The sequence below is a fragment of the Panthera leo genome, chromosome B1 (assembly GCF_018350215.1).
Source record: "Panthera leo isolate Ple1 chromosome B1, P.leo_Ple1_pat1.1, whole genome shotgun sequence".
Classification (NCBI taxonomy): Eukaryota; Metazoa; Chordata; class Mammalia; order Carnivora; family Felidae; genus Panthera; species Panthera leo.
Window position 1 is genome coordinate 105,212,844 of NC_056682.1, and position 18,457 is coordinate 105,231,300.

The 18,457-nt window shown below is 36.1% G+C and overlaps 1 protein-coding gene and 1 long non-coding RNA gene across 2 annotated transcripts in view; one reads left to right on the forward strand and one right to left on the reverse strand.

Annotated features, from left to right (window-relative positions):
* Window positions 1-18,457, forward strand: part of LOC122217931 — a 206,834-nt gene that overhangs the window by 184,278 nt on the left and 4,099 nt on the right. Inside the window, exon 3 of the long non-coding RNA XR_006201773.1 lies at window positions 13,737-13,853. This is a non-coding gene — a long non-coding RNA (uncharacterized LOC122217931). The remainder of the gene's footprint in view (window positions 1-13,736; window positions 13,854-18,457) is intronic.
* The window catches only part of LOC122217928 (bifunctional heparan sulfate N-deacetylase/N-sulfotransferase 3-like), a 181,058-nt gene that overhangs the window by 157,035 nt on the left and 5,566 nt on the right, over window positions 1-18,457 (reverse strand). The window contains 1 exon segment of the mRNA XM_042935646.1: window positions 10,085-11,217. Coding sequence (XP_042791580.1) covers window positions 10,085-11,107 — 1,023 coding nt within the window. The 5' untranslated portion in view covers window positions 11,108-11,217.

Genomic DNA, 18,457 nt, shown 5'->3' on the forward strand with positions numbered 1-18,457 from the left:
GTTGGACTTCTGGCCTTCAGAACTATAAAATAATAAATGGGGATTGTTTTATGCCACTAAGTTGGTGGTAATTCATTACAGCAGCAATAGAAAACAAATACACAGATTTTTAGTTACTGGTGTAATTAATTACTAATATTATTTATAATCATTGTAATTTAAGATGAAAATGAAAAAGTACCTAATCTTTTAAGGTAAAATTCCAACATGAACCAAATCAGTAAATTTTAATACTCTTAAAAATTTAGTCCACTTAGAAGTTTAATAAAATAAGTTGATGACATTTCCTTTGTCTATAAACAGTCCATAAATTGTCAAGTATATCTAATAATTTATTTTATATCAACATTATGATTTTAAAATCTCTTTAGTATCTCAGGCTACAGTTGCATTATGCAGAAATGGCCTATAAAAGTTAAGAATAAAAAAAGTGCTTTAGCTATTGGTTCACGTTTCTCAGAGACTGAGACAATATACCAGAATTTTCTTCATTTTTTCTTTTCTTTTTTCTTTTGTGCACTTAAAAAAACGCTAAAAGGCCTGTGTAAAGCATATTAAAACATTATAGGGACTGTAAAATCTGAGTACATACAGATAGAAAAAAGTTAAATTATCTAAATTATGGACAATTTCTGTTATTTAATTAATCTAGTACCAAAAATATCTGTCACTATGCCACCCTAATTCACTATAAACTGCTAAACTGATAACAGTTACCAGAATTGCAGGCAAAAATACCTAGAAAGAAATACTGTTAACTGTGTAGTATGTTGTTAAAGTAAATTCTACCTTATCCATATTATTGCAGTTATAAAGGCCAAGGCCTTCCAAGAAGTGGTTGATACTAAGTTTTGTTCCACATTTATAATTAAATCCACAGCAAAGTTTCAGATATGGCCCATAGGCTATCACAGACTTGTCATGGATGTAATTTACTATAAAGTAGAATTTGGAAGGAAGGATTTGATATGGACATCAGTACTGTGTTAGGACACAGCTGGGAAGCAACACGAGGTGGAAAAGCTCAGCCTTTGGAGCCAGGTAGACCTGCATTTTGTATTCTGGAACCGCCACTTGCTAATTGTAAGATCTTAGGCAAGTTAGTCATAATATATGAATCTGTTTCTTTATATAAAGTGATGGTACTTATAGTCATTGTTTTATAGGATTTTTGTGAGTGTGAAATGACAACAAATGTAAAATACTTAAAACAATGTATGAACTCAACAAGTATTACCTGTCTGGGGAGTAGAGAAGTACCCTAAGCAAATCATTATAAAATAACTGCATCTTTCATAGGCCTAACATTATAAGCCATCATCACAGAAATACAAAAGAAGATCCCTTTATATTTTGATTTACTTCTTAGAATTATGGAATATTAAAACAATTAAAACTCTAATGACTCAACTCTCAGTCCAGAGAAGGACACAACCCAGTAACTGGTAAATAGCAAAATCTTCTTTGTTTTCTTACTTCCTTTATAAAAGAATGTTTCTTTCATTATTCATCAATGTTGCCCTTGAAATCCCTATCACAGCACTTTGACAGAATAGATGTTAATAATTTTCTGAACTGAATTGAATCTCTCCAGAATCTAGGTCTTTACTCAGAGATTTTACCTTCTAATCTGCTGGTCTAGTGTGTGGAGCTGCCATTGCCCAGTTGACGTCTAGTACCATGTATGATGGCTCTGCTCTTTGTCATGCTTGGAAAGGACTCATGGTATCAGGCCTTTAAAAATGTAACTAGTCACCAAATATTCTGTTTATACATTCATGTGGTGTTCAGCAATAGTATTTGTCTCCTTTAAATGATTTAGAACTCATTGCTTTAGAATGTTAGTGGGCAACAAATAACTACTTAATATTAATAGTAATAGAAATATATTCAATCTCACAATTTAACAAGTTTAACAAAATGTATTAAGTGTATGTTGATAATGGATATGAAATAGTTTTTCCCTTTGCCTAAACTATTATCTTATTTCCTTATGTTAAATTATTGTCCAAAACTATTTCCAGATAATTATTTGTATAACTGCTAGCACACTATGGCTATTAGAGTTCGATAATAATGTTGAGAGTGATATATTTTCCTGTATATGATAAATCACATTATATCAAATTTATAAATGTTTTCCACCAAACTAAAAAAGAAAGAAATACTTCATGTACATTCATAAGAACAGTCCCAAATTGCCTAAGTTTTTGACAATTGTAAAATAATTAGGGACCAGTGGATTCTGACATATTCCAGTAGCATATGCATTCAGGTGACTTCTAGGGATCCCTAATCTTCCTAGGATCAGCCATAAGGGTCAAATATGAAGGAACTGTTAACTAAGCATTATAAACTCAAGAAAACTATTTTTCAAAGATGAGGCTGAATAAAGGCATTTACATTCCATAAAAATATCTGAGAGCGTTTACCATGAATCAACTCTAAATCTAAATAAATTGACTTAAAAGAAGTTCTAAAGGATGTGCTTCAAGAAGAATGAGATTCTTCATTCAACAAATATATACTGACCCAGGCACAATTAAGGGAATACCTCAGTGAACAGAACAGACGAGAAAATCTTACCCTCATGGAGCTTATATTTTAGTAGCCAAAGTCACAAACCAACATGAATAACTAAATATATACGGTATATTCAGTAGTAGTAGTAGTAGTATGTTGTTAAACCTTTACTAACTGGCTCTTTAGGGGAAAAGAAAAGCCTGAATCTGTACATTTGCCGATTTCTGCGTATAACTGCTACCTCCATGCCAAATTTCCAACTGCTGACTATGTCACAGGGGAAGAGATACACAGTTGTCCTGGTGAGCCTGTGTGAGATCTTGGTGAGCACACGAGTATGATCGTAAGTTCTACGGAGAAAAATTAGCAGGAAAAGATGGGGAGGTTTAGGGGTTGCCATTTTAAAAAGAATGGTCAGAGAATACTTCATTGAGAAAGTAACATTGAGTAAAGAACCCAAGGAAGTGATAAAGAGAGCCATGCACCAATTTTGGAGAAAACCATTTTAGGCAGAAAGAATAGCGAGTGCAAAACCGCGAAGCAGGAGCTGGGAACAGCAAGGAGGCTACAGAAGTTACAGCAAAGTGAGAGGCTATAAAAGATTGTGAGAATTTAGGCTTTTAGTGTGGGTAAGATTAGAAGTCACTGGAGGGTTCTGAGCAGAAGGACATGATCTAATTTCTATGTTAATGGCCCCATTCTGCCTTCTCTGCTGAAAAGGAGTAGGCCAAACTAACAAAATTTCCATGGTGGTAAAAATAATAATGTCTAAAGTCTTGGATTAAACAACAACAATACAGTTAATGTCCAAAACAAGTAATAATGGCTCATCAGCCAGAGTAGGATAGACATGATTGGAGATAAAGTACTTTGTAGTTTTTGACTGAGGTGTGAAGATACTGATTAATATTAGCACTTGTTTAGCACATATGTTTAAATTTCTGGAGAAATTAATAGAAGAACAGAAATAAAATATATACATTTCAAATCAGGAGTGGGTAGAAAAAAGAAGGAAACTGATAATAAAGGCAATAAAAAACAGAGGAGAAAAAGAAGAAACAGAACAAGTGGGACAAATATAAAGCACAAACTAAGATAGCTCAAATTAATCCATACACAAATTAAGTGTATGTAGATTGATCTTGTTAACTAAAAGACAAATACTGACAAAGTAGATAAAAAGAAAATTAGTTGACAAGTTGTTTTTTAAACTAATTTATAATATAAAGACAGAGAAGAGAGAACAAATATAAAAAGGAGATAATGTATAATTTTCAAATAGTAAACCCCAAAAAGCTATGTCAGCATTAAGGTAACGACAGAATGATAAAATATTAAACTAACGTATAAATATTATATAAATATAAATGTGCATATATGTATATATACACTTAAATAACATAGCTTTAAAATACATAAGGTGATAATTGACAGAAACACAAGGAAATATTTACAATCCACTATCAGAGTTGAAGAATTAAACACACCTCCTTTGGTAACATCAAGTAGTACACCCTGTTCCTTCCCCAACCTCCAGAAAAAGATGAGAACAGTAAGAATACAGAAGATTTGAACAACACAGGTAACAAGGTTGAACTAATAGATATACTTTAACTGGAAAATATTTGTTTTTGTCAAGTACACAAGCAATATTATATCCAATAAAGTGATTCTGGCAAATTTAAAGTATTTTTAGTTTCAAGCAGACAACAGAGCAAATTGCAATTAGAATGAAAATCAGCAAATAAAAGATAAGGAACATAGGAGAAAAAAGAAAGGAATTAGAGAAATATGAGAGTCAGGGAGAGGGGGGATTGGTGCTATGTCGGTTCTGACATCCATTCAGAGCACTATAAATAGTGAACTATCTGGAGAAATTTTTGTTTCCTTTCTATTTTTATGTATGACAGGATAATTGATTGCAGTTGCCTTCCCCCCACCCCCAGACATTTGGTATGTTAGATTCTTTTTCAATGATTTTATGAAGCCTCTGGGTTTACTTTGGCTGGGGTAGGGAATATTCTTATGAGAGTGAAGTCAGACAGCATAGAGATCACCTTTACACTCCAATTACAGCCTCCAGGGGTCGGCCCCTAGCAACACTGAGAAGTCAGCCAAGTCTGTCTTCTGAGCCTGATACCACTTATTTCTCAGACCTTTATGGCTTTTCTTACTTCTATTTTCAGCACTTTCTTTTCCCTAGGCACTCTGGGATCTTTAGTTACTGAGGAAAATAATGATAAAGTCACTGATGACATCGTATTAAAGATTTAAGAACTGCCCTCTCTTAAGGCCACTTTTAGTAGATTTTTTAAGGGGCAATCTACAACAGCCAAATTAAGGTTGGACACATAAGAGACTAGTGGAAAAGACTGGGGGACCGTGGAGGTGGAAGGGGGTGCTGAGTGCTTCCAATCACACTATAGGCACCTCTAGTGTGCTGATATGCCTGGGCTGGTTCCTCATTTTCTCATGGATGTTAGAAAGTTTGTCAAAAAGACAACGTGTGCTTACCTTAATAGGAGGAGGCTGAAACACAGGAGGAAGAGAGTGCTGTATAGCTCTTTGGTTTGTTGAGAGTATAGCTGCAGAGAGTTCAGTAATACTTTGAAAGGCCCCCTTCCCTCTTCTACTTCACAACAGTCTTAGCGGTGAAATGTTATAGGCTGTGGTCTAAGTCTAAAGGTATAATGGATCTTAGGCCAAGAGTGAATTCATTCTTCTTCTAAGGGAGAATGTGAATTGTTAATGTTCACTTGGTCAAGCTATGCTTTCATCTATAGCTTTAAAATGCTTTTATGGTAGAAACATCTATTTATACACCACTTTCCCTCGCCAAAACCCTTTCTGCATACTTGGTCTCAGGAAGTCTAAGGACAGGTCCTAGAACACTAGCAGCTAGGAATATCACAAAACTAGTCCATGGTGAATTTGAGACAAGTCTTGTCCACACAGTTCAATAAAAGACACACACACCCCTTTTTCTGACTTCAATGGGACTGAAATTAGTATCGACACTTTTGAAGAACGTATTAATTATCTAAACTATATGTTCCTTCATTCTTTAAGGGCTATGGCTTGGAGCTTATCAATTCTGCAACTAATAAGGACAACACCTTAGGTCTGCATTTTTTTCTTCCTCATGAAGAGTCATATATTTTGTGCCATTTCAGTTTCTTTTATCACTTTGAGGCTCTTTATAAAGTGCTTGTATTATTTAGCAGGTAAATAGGTAAACACTGATATTACATTGCTAATTCTAATTTTCCAATTCAATAAGGAAACACATTTTGGTTTTGGTTCCACATAACGAAAAAAATAACACTTTTGAAATGATTAGTATAATAATTAAAATGTATGTGCTATGCACCATCCTTCTAATTTTGCAGAAAACATTCCATGTCACCTTTAATTTTCTCACATTCCTTTCAATTTTCCTAATAATTCAAATAGGGAAAATTGAATATTTTTCATAAGTGGTAATAATGAAATAAAAGAACTTGATTAAAAATATTTCTATTAATTACATACTTTTAATTACCATATCCACAACCTTTTCCTAGATCAGATGCTCTTTGATCTCTCTTCGTAGGAAAAAAAGTATGGTAAAGTCTCCCTTACCCGAGTTAGTTAGGGAGACCTATCATCCCAGTTTGCCTGGGACTCAGTATTAGCACTGAATGCTCTCAGTCCAGGGAAACCAGGATGGTTGCTCACCCTAACTCCAGTTCTCCCTCCATCTAATTTCTCTTCTTGCCTTCACATCAAAATTTCTCCACTGAGTATTCCACACTCTTCTTCTCCATGTCTTAACGCTCCAATTTACTCCTGAACTTGCTGCAACTATGCCTCTGCCTCAATGGTTGCATTCCCCTGGAGTTTGCCAGAATCTCCAATAACCTCCATCTTTTACCAAGGAGACTTGCCAGTCCTTACCTCAGTGGCCTCTGCTGCTGGATTTTATACTGCTGATCACACCCTCCTTGAAGTTCTTTATCCCCAAGGCTTATATAGTAGTCTGCCTTACCCATGGGGGACACATTCCAAAACCAACAGTGGATGCCTGAAATTGCAGATAGTACCAAACCCTATCTATTTTTTTTCATATACATACATCCCTATGATAAAATCTAATTTATAAATTAGGCACAGGAAAAGATTAACAACAATAATACAATAGAATAATTATAAAAATATACTGCAATAAAAGTTAGGTGAATGTGGTCTCTCTCTCTCTCTCTCTCTCTCTCTGTCTCTCGCTCTCAAAATATCTTATTGTACTGTCCTCATCCATCTTGTGATGATGTGAGATGACAAAATGCCTAGCAAGGAGATGAAGTGAGGTGAACGAAGTAGGCATTGTGATGTATGTTAGGCTATTACTGACCTCATGACCTTAAGTCAGGAGGATCATCTGCTTCCTGACCATGGTTGACTGCTGGTATCTAAAACTATGGAAAACAAAACCACAGATAAGGGAGGACTACTGTATAACATCATGGTTTCTTAGTCTCTGATACTATTCTTTTTGACTCTTATTAATGAGATCATCTCTCTCCACTTGTTTTCTGAAAGATGCTTTTTCTTAAGATTCCATACTCAGTCTTTGTCCCTTATTATTCTATAAACCCTTTCCCTGGATGATCTCACATACTTTCATGCTTTGAGCCCTTCCCTAGATAGAAACTATACTTGCTATCCAGACTTCTCTTGTGAGCCAACTACCTGCTAAACATCTGTACCTGTATATCTCAGAGGCACTTCGATAATTTAGCATTTTTAATATGGCCTTTTGATTACCTTCACTATGATCTTCTTGCTCTCTCCTCTTTGTCATTGTAATAACCAACTATAATTCACCTATGCTAAAATTTTAATGTTATCCTTGATTATATTCTTTTTCGTCTCCACTGATCCAGTAAGTTGTTCAATTTTAACTCCTAAATAGTTCAATTGGTCCTTCTCTCTCCATTCTTTATCATTTCCTAGTTTCAAGAAATTTCCTTTTGTCTGAAATATCACTGCTATAGCCTCCCAAATCATCATATTTCTCTAGCCTTGCCTCAAAATCCTACTTAATAGAACTTAATAGTTTCAGGTACATAGCACATAGTATAGTGTTTCCCACAGCATTACTTATATAAACCCATGTAGACACCTTTACTATTGTATTTACCACAAGCAAACTATTATCTACTTATCAGCGCCCCACACCCACCCCCAAGACTATAAACTTCTTAAGAGAGGAGTAATGCTTATTTACCTTTGTATCCCCAGTGTGTGCCTCTGTGCCTGGCATGTGGTATGGCCCAATCAGTTACTGAGCAGGTAGATGGTCAACCCAATCACCAACTATGTGCTTTCTGGGCTTTATTACTATCCTTCCCCCACCCTCTCTTCTAAAGGAATGGGGCTATGGCTTATGATTCTACCTACATATTATCAAAAATACTTCACATGTATATGCTTAATAACTAGTTACAGAATGAATAAATGAAAGAAAGGAAGAAAGAAAGAAAGAAAGGAAAAATGTTTAGACTCTCAGGGTAACTGCATACAATGAATTAATGTTTTGATGCTCAATCACAGATATAACTTACAAGTAGTTTAAAAGCTCAAATAATTCTAAATATACTTTCCTTTAAGCCTTCAGATTGGTTAGAAAATATATTCACACATAAATGAGAAATTCATTAAATATTTTGTACATGCTGAATTCTTATTAAATGTGTTCAATTGTAATGTGTTTAATTTTTTATACCCCTTAAAAATGGCTTAACCTTGAGAGTACTAAAGGCGTTTTATATTTTGTATAACTTTAGGGATATAGTAGGTTTGCATATAAAACTCAGAGATTTATCTAGCACATGTTTAAATGGCATAAGAACATATCTTGCCAGTTTTAAAGAATTATACTTCAGAAATAAAACTTTAAAAACATTTTTATCATAATATTTTGAAATGAAAATATTGGAAGAGAATTATATACTGTTTGTAATTTTCAAGTGCATAATGTTTAAACTACTAACTTGGTTTTAATTTAGCTACAATTTTCAAAGCATATTTCATAAGACTTAATGAAAAATTAGGTACAACTTCTTTATTAATTCATTTTTATTGAGTTAAAAAGAAGAGTCTAAAATATTGTTAAAAATATGGATTTTTTTCTTTTCAGTTTTCACACACTCTTGTAACATTTAATAGTCCCTCTGGTATTCTTAGCTCATTTAACTAGTGTGATGAACATTACTATTATTTGCCAGATGTATAGTGTCTATAGAAAAGAATGCAGTTTTCAAGATTTTTTTTCCATCTGATTTAGTCCTTTGTATTTTACCAGAAGGTCAAAGCTGTATAGAATTTTAAAAAATATGTATCAAAATCTCTCCTTTTACTTTTATGAGAAATCATTATGCAGTACAAGGAAGATAGAAACCTATAGTATTTTGAGTGGGAAAGTAAGATAAGTGTAGATTATTTTCATTTTAAATTGTATTAACATTAAACAACCCATTGTTTATTTTTTTTTCTTTTTTCCTTTTTTTTTTTTATTTTTTAATATATGAAATTTACTGTCAAATTGGTTTCCATACAACACCCAGTGCTCATCCCAAAAGGTGCCCTCCTCAATACCCATCCCCCACCCTGCCCTTCCTCCCACCCCCCATCAACCCTCAGTTTGTTCTCAGTTTTTAACAGTCTCTAATGCTTTGGCTCTCTCCCACTCTAACCTCTTTTTTTTTTTTTTTTTTTCCTTCCCCTCCCCCATGGGTTTCTGTTATGTTTCTCAGGATCCACATAAGAGTGAAACCATATGAACAACCCATTGTTTATATAACACAATTCATTCACAATAATCAACTATCTTCAAATAAGTGTTTTCTATTTAAGGGCAGTAGTTTTACACAATAAAAAAAATTGAATAGCATTTAAATGAAGCATAATGGGCTTCATATATGTACCAGAAGTGTTCAATGAATTCTGAAACTTAATTTAAATCCTTATGTTTATATACGAATAAGTAAGCTTGTATATTCATAGCTCTCCATATTTAGTAGTGCTGATTTTCAGTTTCAAAAAAATATAAGAGAAAATGAGTTGCACATTTGACTTCCAAAAATATCTGAACTTGCTACTTATGAGATATTTAATTCTTGAAAATTTGTGGGAGTATTTATTTTCATTAAAACAAATTCACTTTGATTTCATATTTAAATGAACTAAAGTCTTAGTAAGAGTTTTCTAAGGTAGATAGTTTCTGGAAAGTTAAGTAAACAAGTTGGTTTTTACTCTAGTTTTACATACACATAGAAAAACACTTCAGGATCCTGCCACACTCAATCCTTTAGCACAGCTTTCATTTTTCTTAATTCAGAGAGAAATAGCCCTATATCTCAAATATAGCTGAGGGTAGCCAATTCATCCCAGTTTGCCTAAGACATTCCAATAAAATGAAAATCCCACGTCCTGGGAAATCCCATAGCCCCAGAAAATCCGAGACAGTTGGTAAACCTACTGAGAGATAACCTAAACTTTGAAACTTTGAGATAAAAAGCCTTACCTTAACGTCATTGGTGTTCATTCTTGTCCCCTCCTTTCCCACAAAAATATCATCAATATCCACAAGAATATACCTGTCCAAGGACAGTGTCAGCCTGTTTCCTGACAAGAAGGAGACAGCATCTATGAAGATGAGCTTGTGCAACCAAAAGTTCAAGTTGTTGCCAAAAAAAACTCTTTGAATTCCATCATGAAGTCCCAAGTCATGTATGACAGTGGCATAAAAAGCACCTTTAGAGATAGGAGGAGAAAGGTTTTCTGGGGTCTTTACTTTGGCAAATATTACCGGTTGGTAGGCTGAGTGATTAATCTGGAACACTGTCCAGTCAGTTCCAGGTAAAGAACCTTTTTCAAGTTTGGAAGATTTGGTCACACGAAGCAATGGAGAATGAGGATTAATACAACAATCTTTTACTGCAAGATTTCCGTATATGGAAAAAGGGAAACCTTTTAACTGAAAGCTCTGTGAGCTCTTCTCACTAGTTTTGTGGAATCCAATGACAGCCACACCATATTCCACACAGTATTTATCTAACAGGCTTCGGTTCCAAGAGTCCATGTTTATATACTTTAATATATTCTCATAAATAACGAGAATATATTTGCCTTTAGCTTTTTCTATAAGTGCTGGGAGATCCCCCTTTCCAGGAGCAATTTCAATGTGATACTGGAATCTACTCGATTCTAGAATCATAATTATGTCTTGACCAAGTGATGAGTATTGGCTCTCCACAAACACCAGGACTGTGGGGTCTGTCTTCGGGGCATCAGAAAGCTTCATTGTCTTGACTTCCATGAGCCTGTATGGTGGGTGCTGGAAGTCCCCACAGTCTACTTCTGACATTAGCTCAGAGCGTTCATTTTCCTGTTTGTAGCCACTGTACAGGTAATATGCAGAAATAATAATGCTCACCATACAAAATGTGGCAAGCAGAATAACAGTCCTTTGAAAGTGTCTGTGAAGCTTCATGATAAAACTCATGCTGTATATGCTTTCCTCAGACTGTTCCAATAGAAGCACCATAAAAAAGAAGAAAAGATGGTGTTCAGCTACTTTTCCAGTCTCAGTCGATAGTTTATGTCACCATTGCAGCGCATTTGTATCACTTGATCAGGACTCACAGAAAATATAGTCTGAAAAGCAGAATAAAATAGAATAGGATATCATACATTCATTCTGCAGCATTAAGTGAGCAAGGTTTTGTCCTGCTGATTGGCACAAATGGCAAGCTGTTAGGCAGATGGACTGGTGTATATGGTTGGTAAGAAAGCCTTTTTGTTTCTCCCATAGTGTATGGTTAGCAAGAAAACCTCTTTTTCTTTTGCCCAGATCTGGATGAGGACACGGGAGGGACAGAAACAGGAAAATCTCTATCCTTTGTATAGAAAATACACTGGGCTAACAAGAAATTTCCTTTTATTCGTCGAGCTTTGCATCAAACTCTGTAATATATAACTAAGACCCCAAAGAGGTCACTGGAGCCACACACTGCCACATCATGTAATGCACACACACTGCATATGTATTTAACTACATATACTGAAAATTCAAAGAAGTTTGGACATATTTCATTAAGTGCTCCAATTAAGACATTAGATTCTGATTTTTGGAAAAGAGCTCATTAATTACATGAAAAAAGTACTATATAAGTGTTTTTTTTAAATCAATGAAAATAACTAAAACTTCATGAAATACCTTGTCATGCTATAGTTTCGAATCCCTTTAAAGTCTTACTAATCTTAGAAAAATGTAGTAGCTTTTGAAAGATAACAAGAAAGAAAAATGAGGGCTTCTTAGAGCAGAAGTTTATTAGAGTCTTATGGTCCTGGAACTATCATAGAATACAAAAAAAAATGATTAAGAAAGGTACTATCCATAAGGCAGGCTGAAAGGGTTCACTGCACCTCTACCTCTTATTAATTGTGTCACTTTGGCCCCAGTACCTTCTAAGTAAAATTATAAGGTTAGAATAAATGATCACCAAGAACATTCTGGCTCTAAGATCCTGTGATATTCACCCATGAAATTAGCGGCGAACAGTACTTTGAATAATATATGTTTATCTTTATGAATAATACATTCTGGAGTATAACTGTAGGATGTTTGTAGGATAAATAGGATACTTATAAGTAGGATATTTATCCTGTAAATTATATATTGTAATTATTCATTCAAATGTTTAGGGTACCTATGTCATTCATTCAAATATTTATGGGATAACTATATTTCTATTTAAAACATAAATGGTCAACATAGTGAATTTTTAAAGCGTCCAAAATTATAGATACAGTAACTAGCATGACAATAATATATGGTTGCTGATTAGAGACAAATGACTGTAATGAGACAAGAAAAGAGACCATGGCAAGTGGGGAAGGCTATATCAAGGGGACATAGGATTTGGGTAGAGCCTTGAAGGAGGAGGGTAATAAAAGTAGGCATCTGAGATAGAGGAAACTTTATAGAGGCAGGAGTGAGAACCATATTGGGCAAGGAATACTGATGAGGAGTGGAAGGCAATGGTATGAAATACCTAAAAAATAAATTTTCACAGAGTATAGGTAACTCAGGTTATGCAGAGATTTGATAGTGCAGAAATTCATGGTTGAGAAAACCCACATGGAACCTTTATACTTTCCTGATTTGGAGAATAACATGAGAAGCATGAGATTTTTCAGGAAAATGAACTGATAACCAATACATGGAAGATATCCTAGAGCACTGTCAGAGTCAAGGCTGGCAAGCCAGTGCAGGCTCATTTCTCATAAGCCAGCCACTGTTAGTGATCATAGGTCAGGAAGAACGTGGGAAGGGACAAGTCTGAGGGACACTGCAAAGAAAGAAGGAGCAGAACATGTGGGTCTGTGGTACACCACCACTCTGCCAAGTAAAATGCCATCAAGTGATCTGGCATGCTTGAAAATAAGCCTAATATAAAGGATAACATTCTGCTCTTTTAAACATTCTAGTGTAGATGTAGGTATAATTTAAGCAGATCAAAATTACCAGGACAACTGAGAGTTTCCATTGTAATTGTAGTTATTTCATTTTGAAAAGTAATTGCACTTTAAAAGTTACGTACATACTTATAAATAATATAATATTCTGGAGTATAACAGCAGTATACAAAATCTCCCATCTTTCTATGCCTCCATTTCAATTTTAGCTGCGGAGTGTTTTTGAATAGATACAAAATGTATTACCACATTTTGCATTTCAGATAGCAGTGTTTCCTAGTTTGTTCTTATTGTCAGAAGTGAAGGCATGTAACTCATACTAATCTCATCTGTGATGAGGCAAAGTGGTGAGGAGTATTTGCTCTTAGTATGTAGGATGGGTATGAGGAACCTATCAAAGCTACCTTCTCCATTAGCAAATAGGAAATACTGAAAGACATCTCTTTTCCATTAACCTCTTCAGGTTTCCTCCTGAAGCCAAGGGTACTCCAGTGTATGGCTCTGAGGGTAGGATTTGGTCTAAGATATTTAAATGGATACATTAAGATTCTCTAAGTTTCATCTAAACCTTTTTGACAGCGTATCTCATTTTGCTGTGGCCGAATTTGGTCTCTAGTACAGACTCTTAAAAGTTACGGTTCTTACTGCAACCTCATCCACCAACAACTACTTCCCATTCTCTGTATGTCTGTTAGCTATGAAAATCTCAGAATGGACTGCAATGTTGCTGTCACTCCTTTTGCACGGGATGACGCTGTAGCAGCTTCTCCTGAGCCCTTCACTTGTGGGGCATCACCAGGTGGGGAAGACAGGTACATGTGGAAAACTAAGCCCCTCCACACAGTTCCCCTGTGAAATCTTCTCAGACGGAGCTGACCCTCCAAACTTGGTAAGACCAGCAGCTACACATGGCCATTGTAGAAATGATATCTTCTTTGCAATTCTTGACAACTATTGTAATTAAAATGTTGTTTAAAGTCAGTCTCCCTTGTCTAACTGTAGACCCTAAGAGAGTGGAGATAAGGCCTCTTTTGTCTATCATTGAGCCCCTAGTGCCAGGCACAGGGTAAGCACCCAATGACTATTTGTAGAATCAGTTGAATACAATGGCATATTAACCTTAGAAGTTAATTCGACACTTCTACTTTATTCTAATGTCATAATTTATATTTAAAGTTACACATTACTATTAATATGATTATAATTATCTATACATTAGCTGGATTTAATGTCTTTTTTACTTAATACTAAGAAAATATAATCATACCATCCTAACATAGGATAAAAAAAGCCACTATGGTAGATATTAAATCTGAACCCGCCCAAAGATACCGATCAATTGATTATTCTGCAATCAGTCATTGGGAATTTGTTGAACACTCACTTTGGGCTTAGTGCTGTATTAGGTGCAGGAGACACCACAGAAGTAGTATTAAGAATTATTCTTGTCTGCAGAAGCATGGTCTCCATTGGGGAACATGACTTGTGAAAAAACAGCCAACACTATGTTTCACATACTAGGTAGTGATTTATGCTGTACAGACTATGTTTGTTACAAGTTTCAAAGCAAAGAGCAAGAAAGATTAATGAAATTTAGGAAAGCAGTTTTTAACAGTGATGGTGCTTGAGGGGGGCATGGCGTGATGAGCAAGATCTGGATATGAGAATGGGATGAACGTGTCAGGAAAAATACCTGGTGAAGGGTGTGCCTGGCTGGCTCATCAGCAGAGCATGGGACTCAATCTTGGGGTCATGAGTTCAAGCTCCACATTGGGTGTAGAGCTTATTAAAATACCTGGCAAGGTTGGGGCACCTGGGTGCCTCAGTCGATTAAGTGTTTGACTTCTGCTCAGATCATGATCTCACAGTTCATGGGTTCAAGCCCCAAGTCAGGCTCTGTGCTACCAGTGCAGAGCCTGCTTGGGATTCTCTCTCTCGCTGCCCCTCCCCCACTGGTGCATGCACACATGCGCTCTCTCTCTCTCTAATAAATACACACACACACACACACACACACACACACACAAATACATATATATATAAATAAAATAAATAAACTTAAAAAATACTTGACAAGTTTGAAGAAATGAAATAGTTACAATGTTTACCTGAGAGTGAGACTATAATAAGATACTATGTGTTGGGGTGAAAACAGAAATAAGACTTCATTCAAGGAGTCCTGCAGATTAATGAGTGTCCTTAGAAAGGGCTGTGAAGCACAAAAGTGTCAACTTAGAAATAGCACTAGATGTGTCTGAACAGAAAAGAGACAATAAAAATCATGTTTACAGAGGATTAGTGTAGCAGTAGTATCCAGAATGGACAGATAGCACTCACATGAACAGAGAGAGTATATGCTATATTGTAGAGTGAAGAAGGGGATGGAGTTGAGATCCCCAGCTAAGGGGCTGGTGCACAATCCAGGTGGAGAGTGGTGCATGTCCAGACTAAGGAGGTTATCAGGGGGAGTGAAAATGAAAAGAGATGGGAGAGAAAAAAAAGAAAGGATTATTGATAAGTTATGGTTGGGGGAGTAGGGAGGCTTGGGGACTAGAAGAATAAAAGTGCCAGAAATAGAAACACAAAAGCGAAGAGTGGAAATTGGCATGAGCTAATGATGTGCAACTAAGGTTCAGACAGGTGACTGAATGATGCATAGGGAGAGAGAGCAAAATCACAATGTTCTATAAAATAGCTGGATGTTGACAAAAAAGACAAGGAAACATTTGAAATTAATGGGTCATAGGCACATCTGGATATGCTACACAAACTCAATTCCTGAGGAAAGCCTTTCCTGACCAACTCTACCCTTCCTCCTTTAGACCAGATACCCAGATTATGTAATCTAATTACAATTACTTTTTGTTTGAGGCCTTTATCACAACTCTTACTAAATATTATTAGCAACATTGTTTGCTTAATGTCTCTCTTTCCAAGGGTATAGGGTTTGTGTCATTCCCAGTAATCTTTCAAACAAGAAACAGGATAAACAACATTTTTAAATGCTAAAAAAGAGCAAGACGTGCTTCAGTATAGTGATGATTGTATTCTTGAAGTGTTCTCACAAAAATACACTGGAAATTACAGACTTGCATGGTCTGAAAGAGTTCCCTGAACGACTAAAGAACAGACACACCAGCTTGCATGTCAGAGAGTTTCCATGGACACAACTGTCTTTACAAGTACAGAGCTGACCATTGTGGTTGCTTTGGGATGCCTATTCAACCTATGATGGGGAATATGCTGAATGACCAAGGAAGTGTAAATTAAATTTAGAAAATCAACAAACCACTTAGGCAGGCATTGTGGAATAGAGCAGATACAGGAAAGCTGAAAGGTTGGACTGGTTAGAAACATCACCACTTCATCAGGATTTCCTATGAGGCACACCAAAGGAAATCACATCATATAGGAAGGTAGAATTAATAACAACAACACAGCCAAACTAGTGAACACTTACTACATGCCAACATGGTGTTGGGCCCTTTAAAAGTTAAGTAACCTGTCCAAGATGCCACCACTCATAGAGGTTGAACTGAAATTGGAACTCGACAGTCTGCATTGAAGATGCCATACACCTGGGAAAGCAACTGCAGCATGCACGTTTGGGAACATGTAGCAAATGGATACTGGGTAGTTATTATCTTGAGATGCTGCAGTTTCTGCATATGAAAATGGGGGTACTTGAGATACCTATTAATAGAGTTCTAATGAGAATTATGAGATAAACTACAGAAAGCTCTTAGAAAACTGTCAGACACATAGAATGAATATATTACATGTTACCTGTGATGATGATGATGTTAATGATGATGATTATGATGATGATGATGATATTGATGATGATGATGATGATGATATTGATGATGATGATGACATAAATAACATAGGAAATGTGAAATATCTGAAGATGGCCAATTAGAATTCACTAAGAATTTTAAAGGGACAGCTACAAGCATTCCAGTGTAAGCAGAGTTGTGGGAGATATAGGAAGTCCACCTTTGATGTAGGAAGCTAAAGTTAGATGGGTCTCAGAACAGAGGAAGAGACTCAGTCAGAGGCATAACCCAGCATCATGTTCATCCTTGGGCTTCTTCTCATTCCTCCCCATTACCCCAGATGAACTTACGCACTCAATGGCTTTCACTGCCATCCATGCTCCAATAAGTTCCAAATGTTTATTTTTAAGTCCACCCTCCTTCCTCTGAGCTTTAGGATCGCAAATTGAACTATCAACTTGATATAACAACAACTCACAGTAACTCTATTCTTTCTCATTATATGGCAACCACTGTTTAGCTCTACTGGAATTGTGTCACAAGAAAACTCAACTTATCTAAAATTGAATTATGATCTACTGTCTAAAATTGTCTTCATCTCCCTGCAACCATGTAGTGCCTTATCCTTGACACCTTCTTTTCCCTCACCTCGGCTCATCTACATAAACCCAAGTCCTCTCATTTCCATTTCCCAAAACTCACCTCGCCTCTTCAGTACACTTCTCTCCTTTCTGAGGCAATGTTCTTCTCACTTGAACTACCACAACAGCTAGCCTCATCATAAACACTCTTGGCTCCTTTTATACTTTTCTCAGCCCAGCATCAAAGCACAAATCTGACTGATTCTTCCTAGCAGAAAATGTATCCATGGCTGCCTATTTCACTTACTGATTAAAATGCAAATTTCTATACATTCCCCACAAGACACTGTGAGGAATGCTTCCAACTCTTACATCCCAGGTCTGATTCAAGGGTGTGCTTCCCTCCAAGTTCCAGGTAAATTGGAAGAGACAGCCTCTTTTCTGACTCAGCGTCTTCTCACATGCTGTTCTCTTTGTCTAGAAGTTTTCTCCCATTTCCTCATCTGGCTCCATCCTCTAGAGCTCACAGCTCTAAGCATAAATATTCCTGCCTCGCAAAAGCCTCCTTGATTCCCCAGATCTGTTGTGTCTCCCCTTTACACCCTGTCACATCACCATCTAGTTTACCTCTGCAGCATATCCAATACTTAAAATTAGTCATGTGCGACTGTGTGCATTTCTCCATAGGTTAGAAGCATCTGTAAGTACCTGTCCTGATCACCTCTATATTCTTGATATCAATACAGTGACTGAAGTAAGAACATCCCACTGAATTGTTAAATGAGTGAGAAAAGAGCCTGCACTAAATTTTTCAAATAGTAGCTGCATTCACAAACTAGAGTAGTCAGTAAGTCCAACCATCTTCCATGAATGGGTACCTCCATCAATCACATTGGCCTCAGTCAGGTGATAATATAAACACTGTGAATGGCAGCAGCCACTTTGTCCACAGCTATAAATCAGTCTCATCCAGAATACACCTTTCATTGAATATTACTCAAATATCTATTTTTCCCATTCTGATATTTTTTTCAGAATTCAGCATGTCTGGGGTTG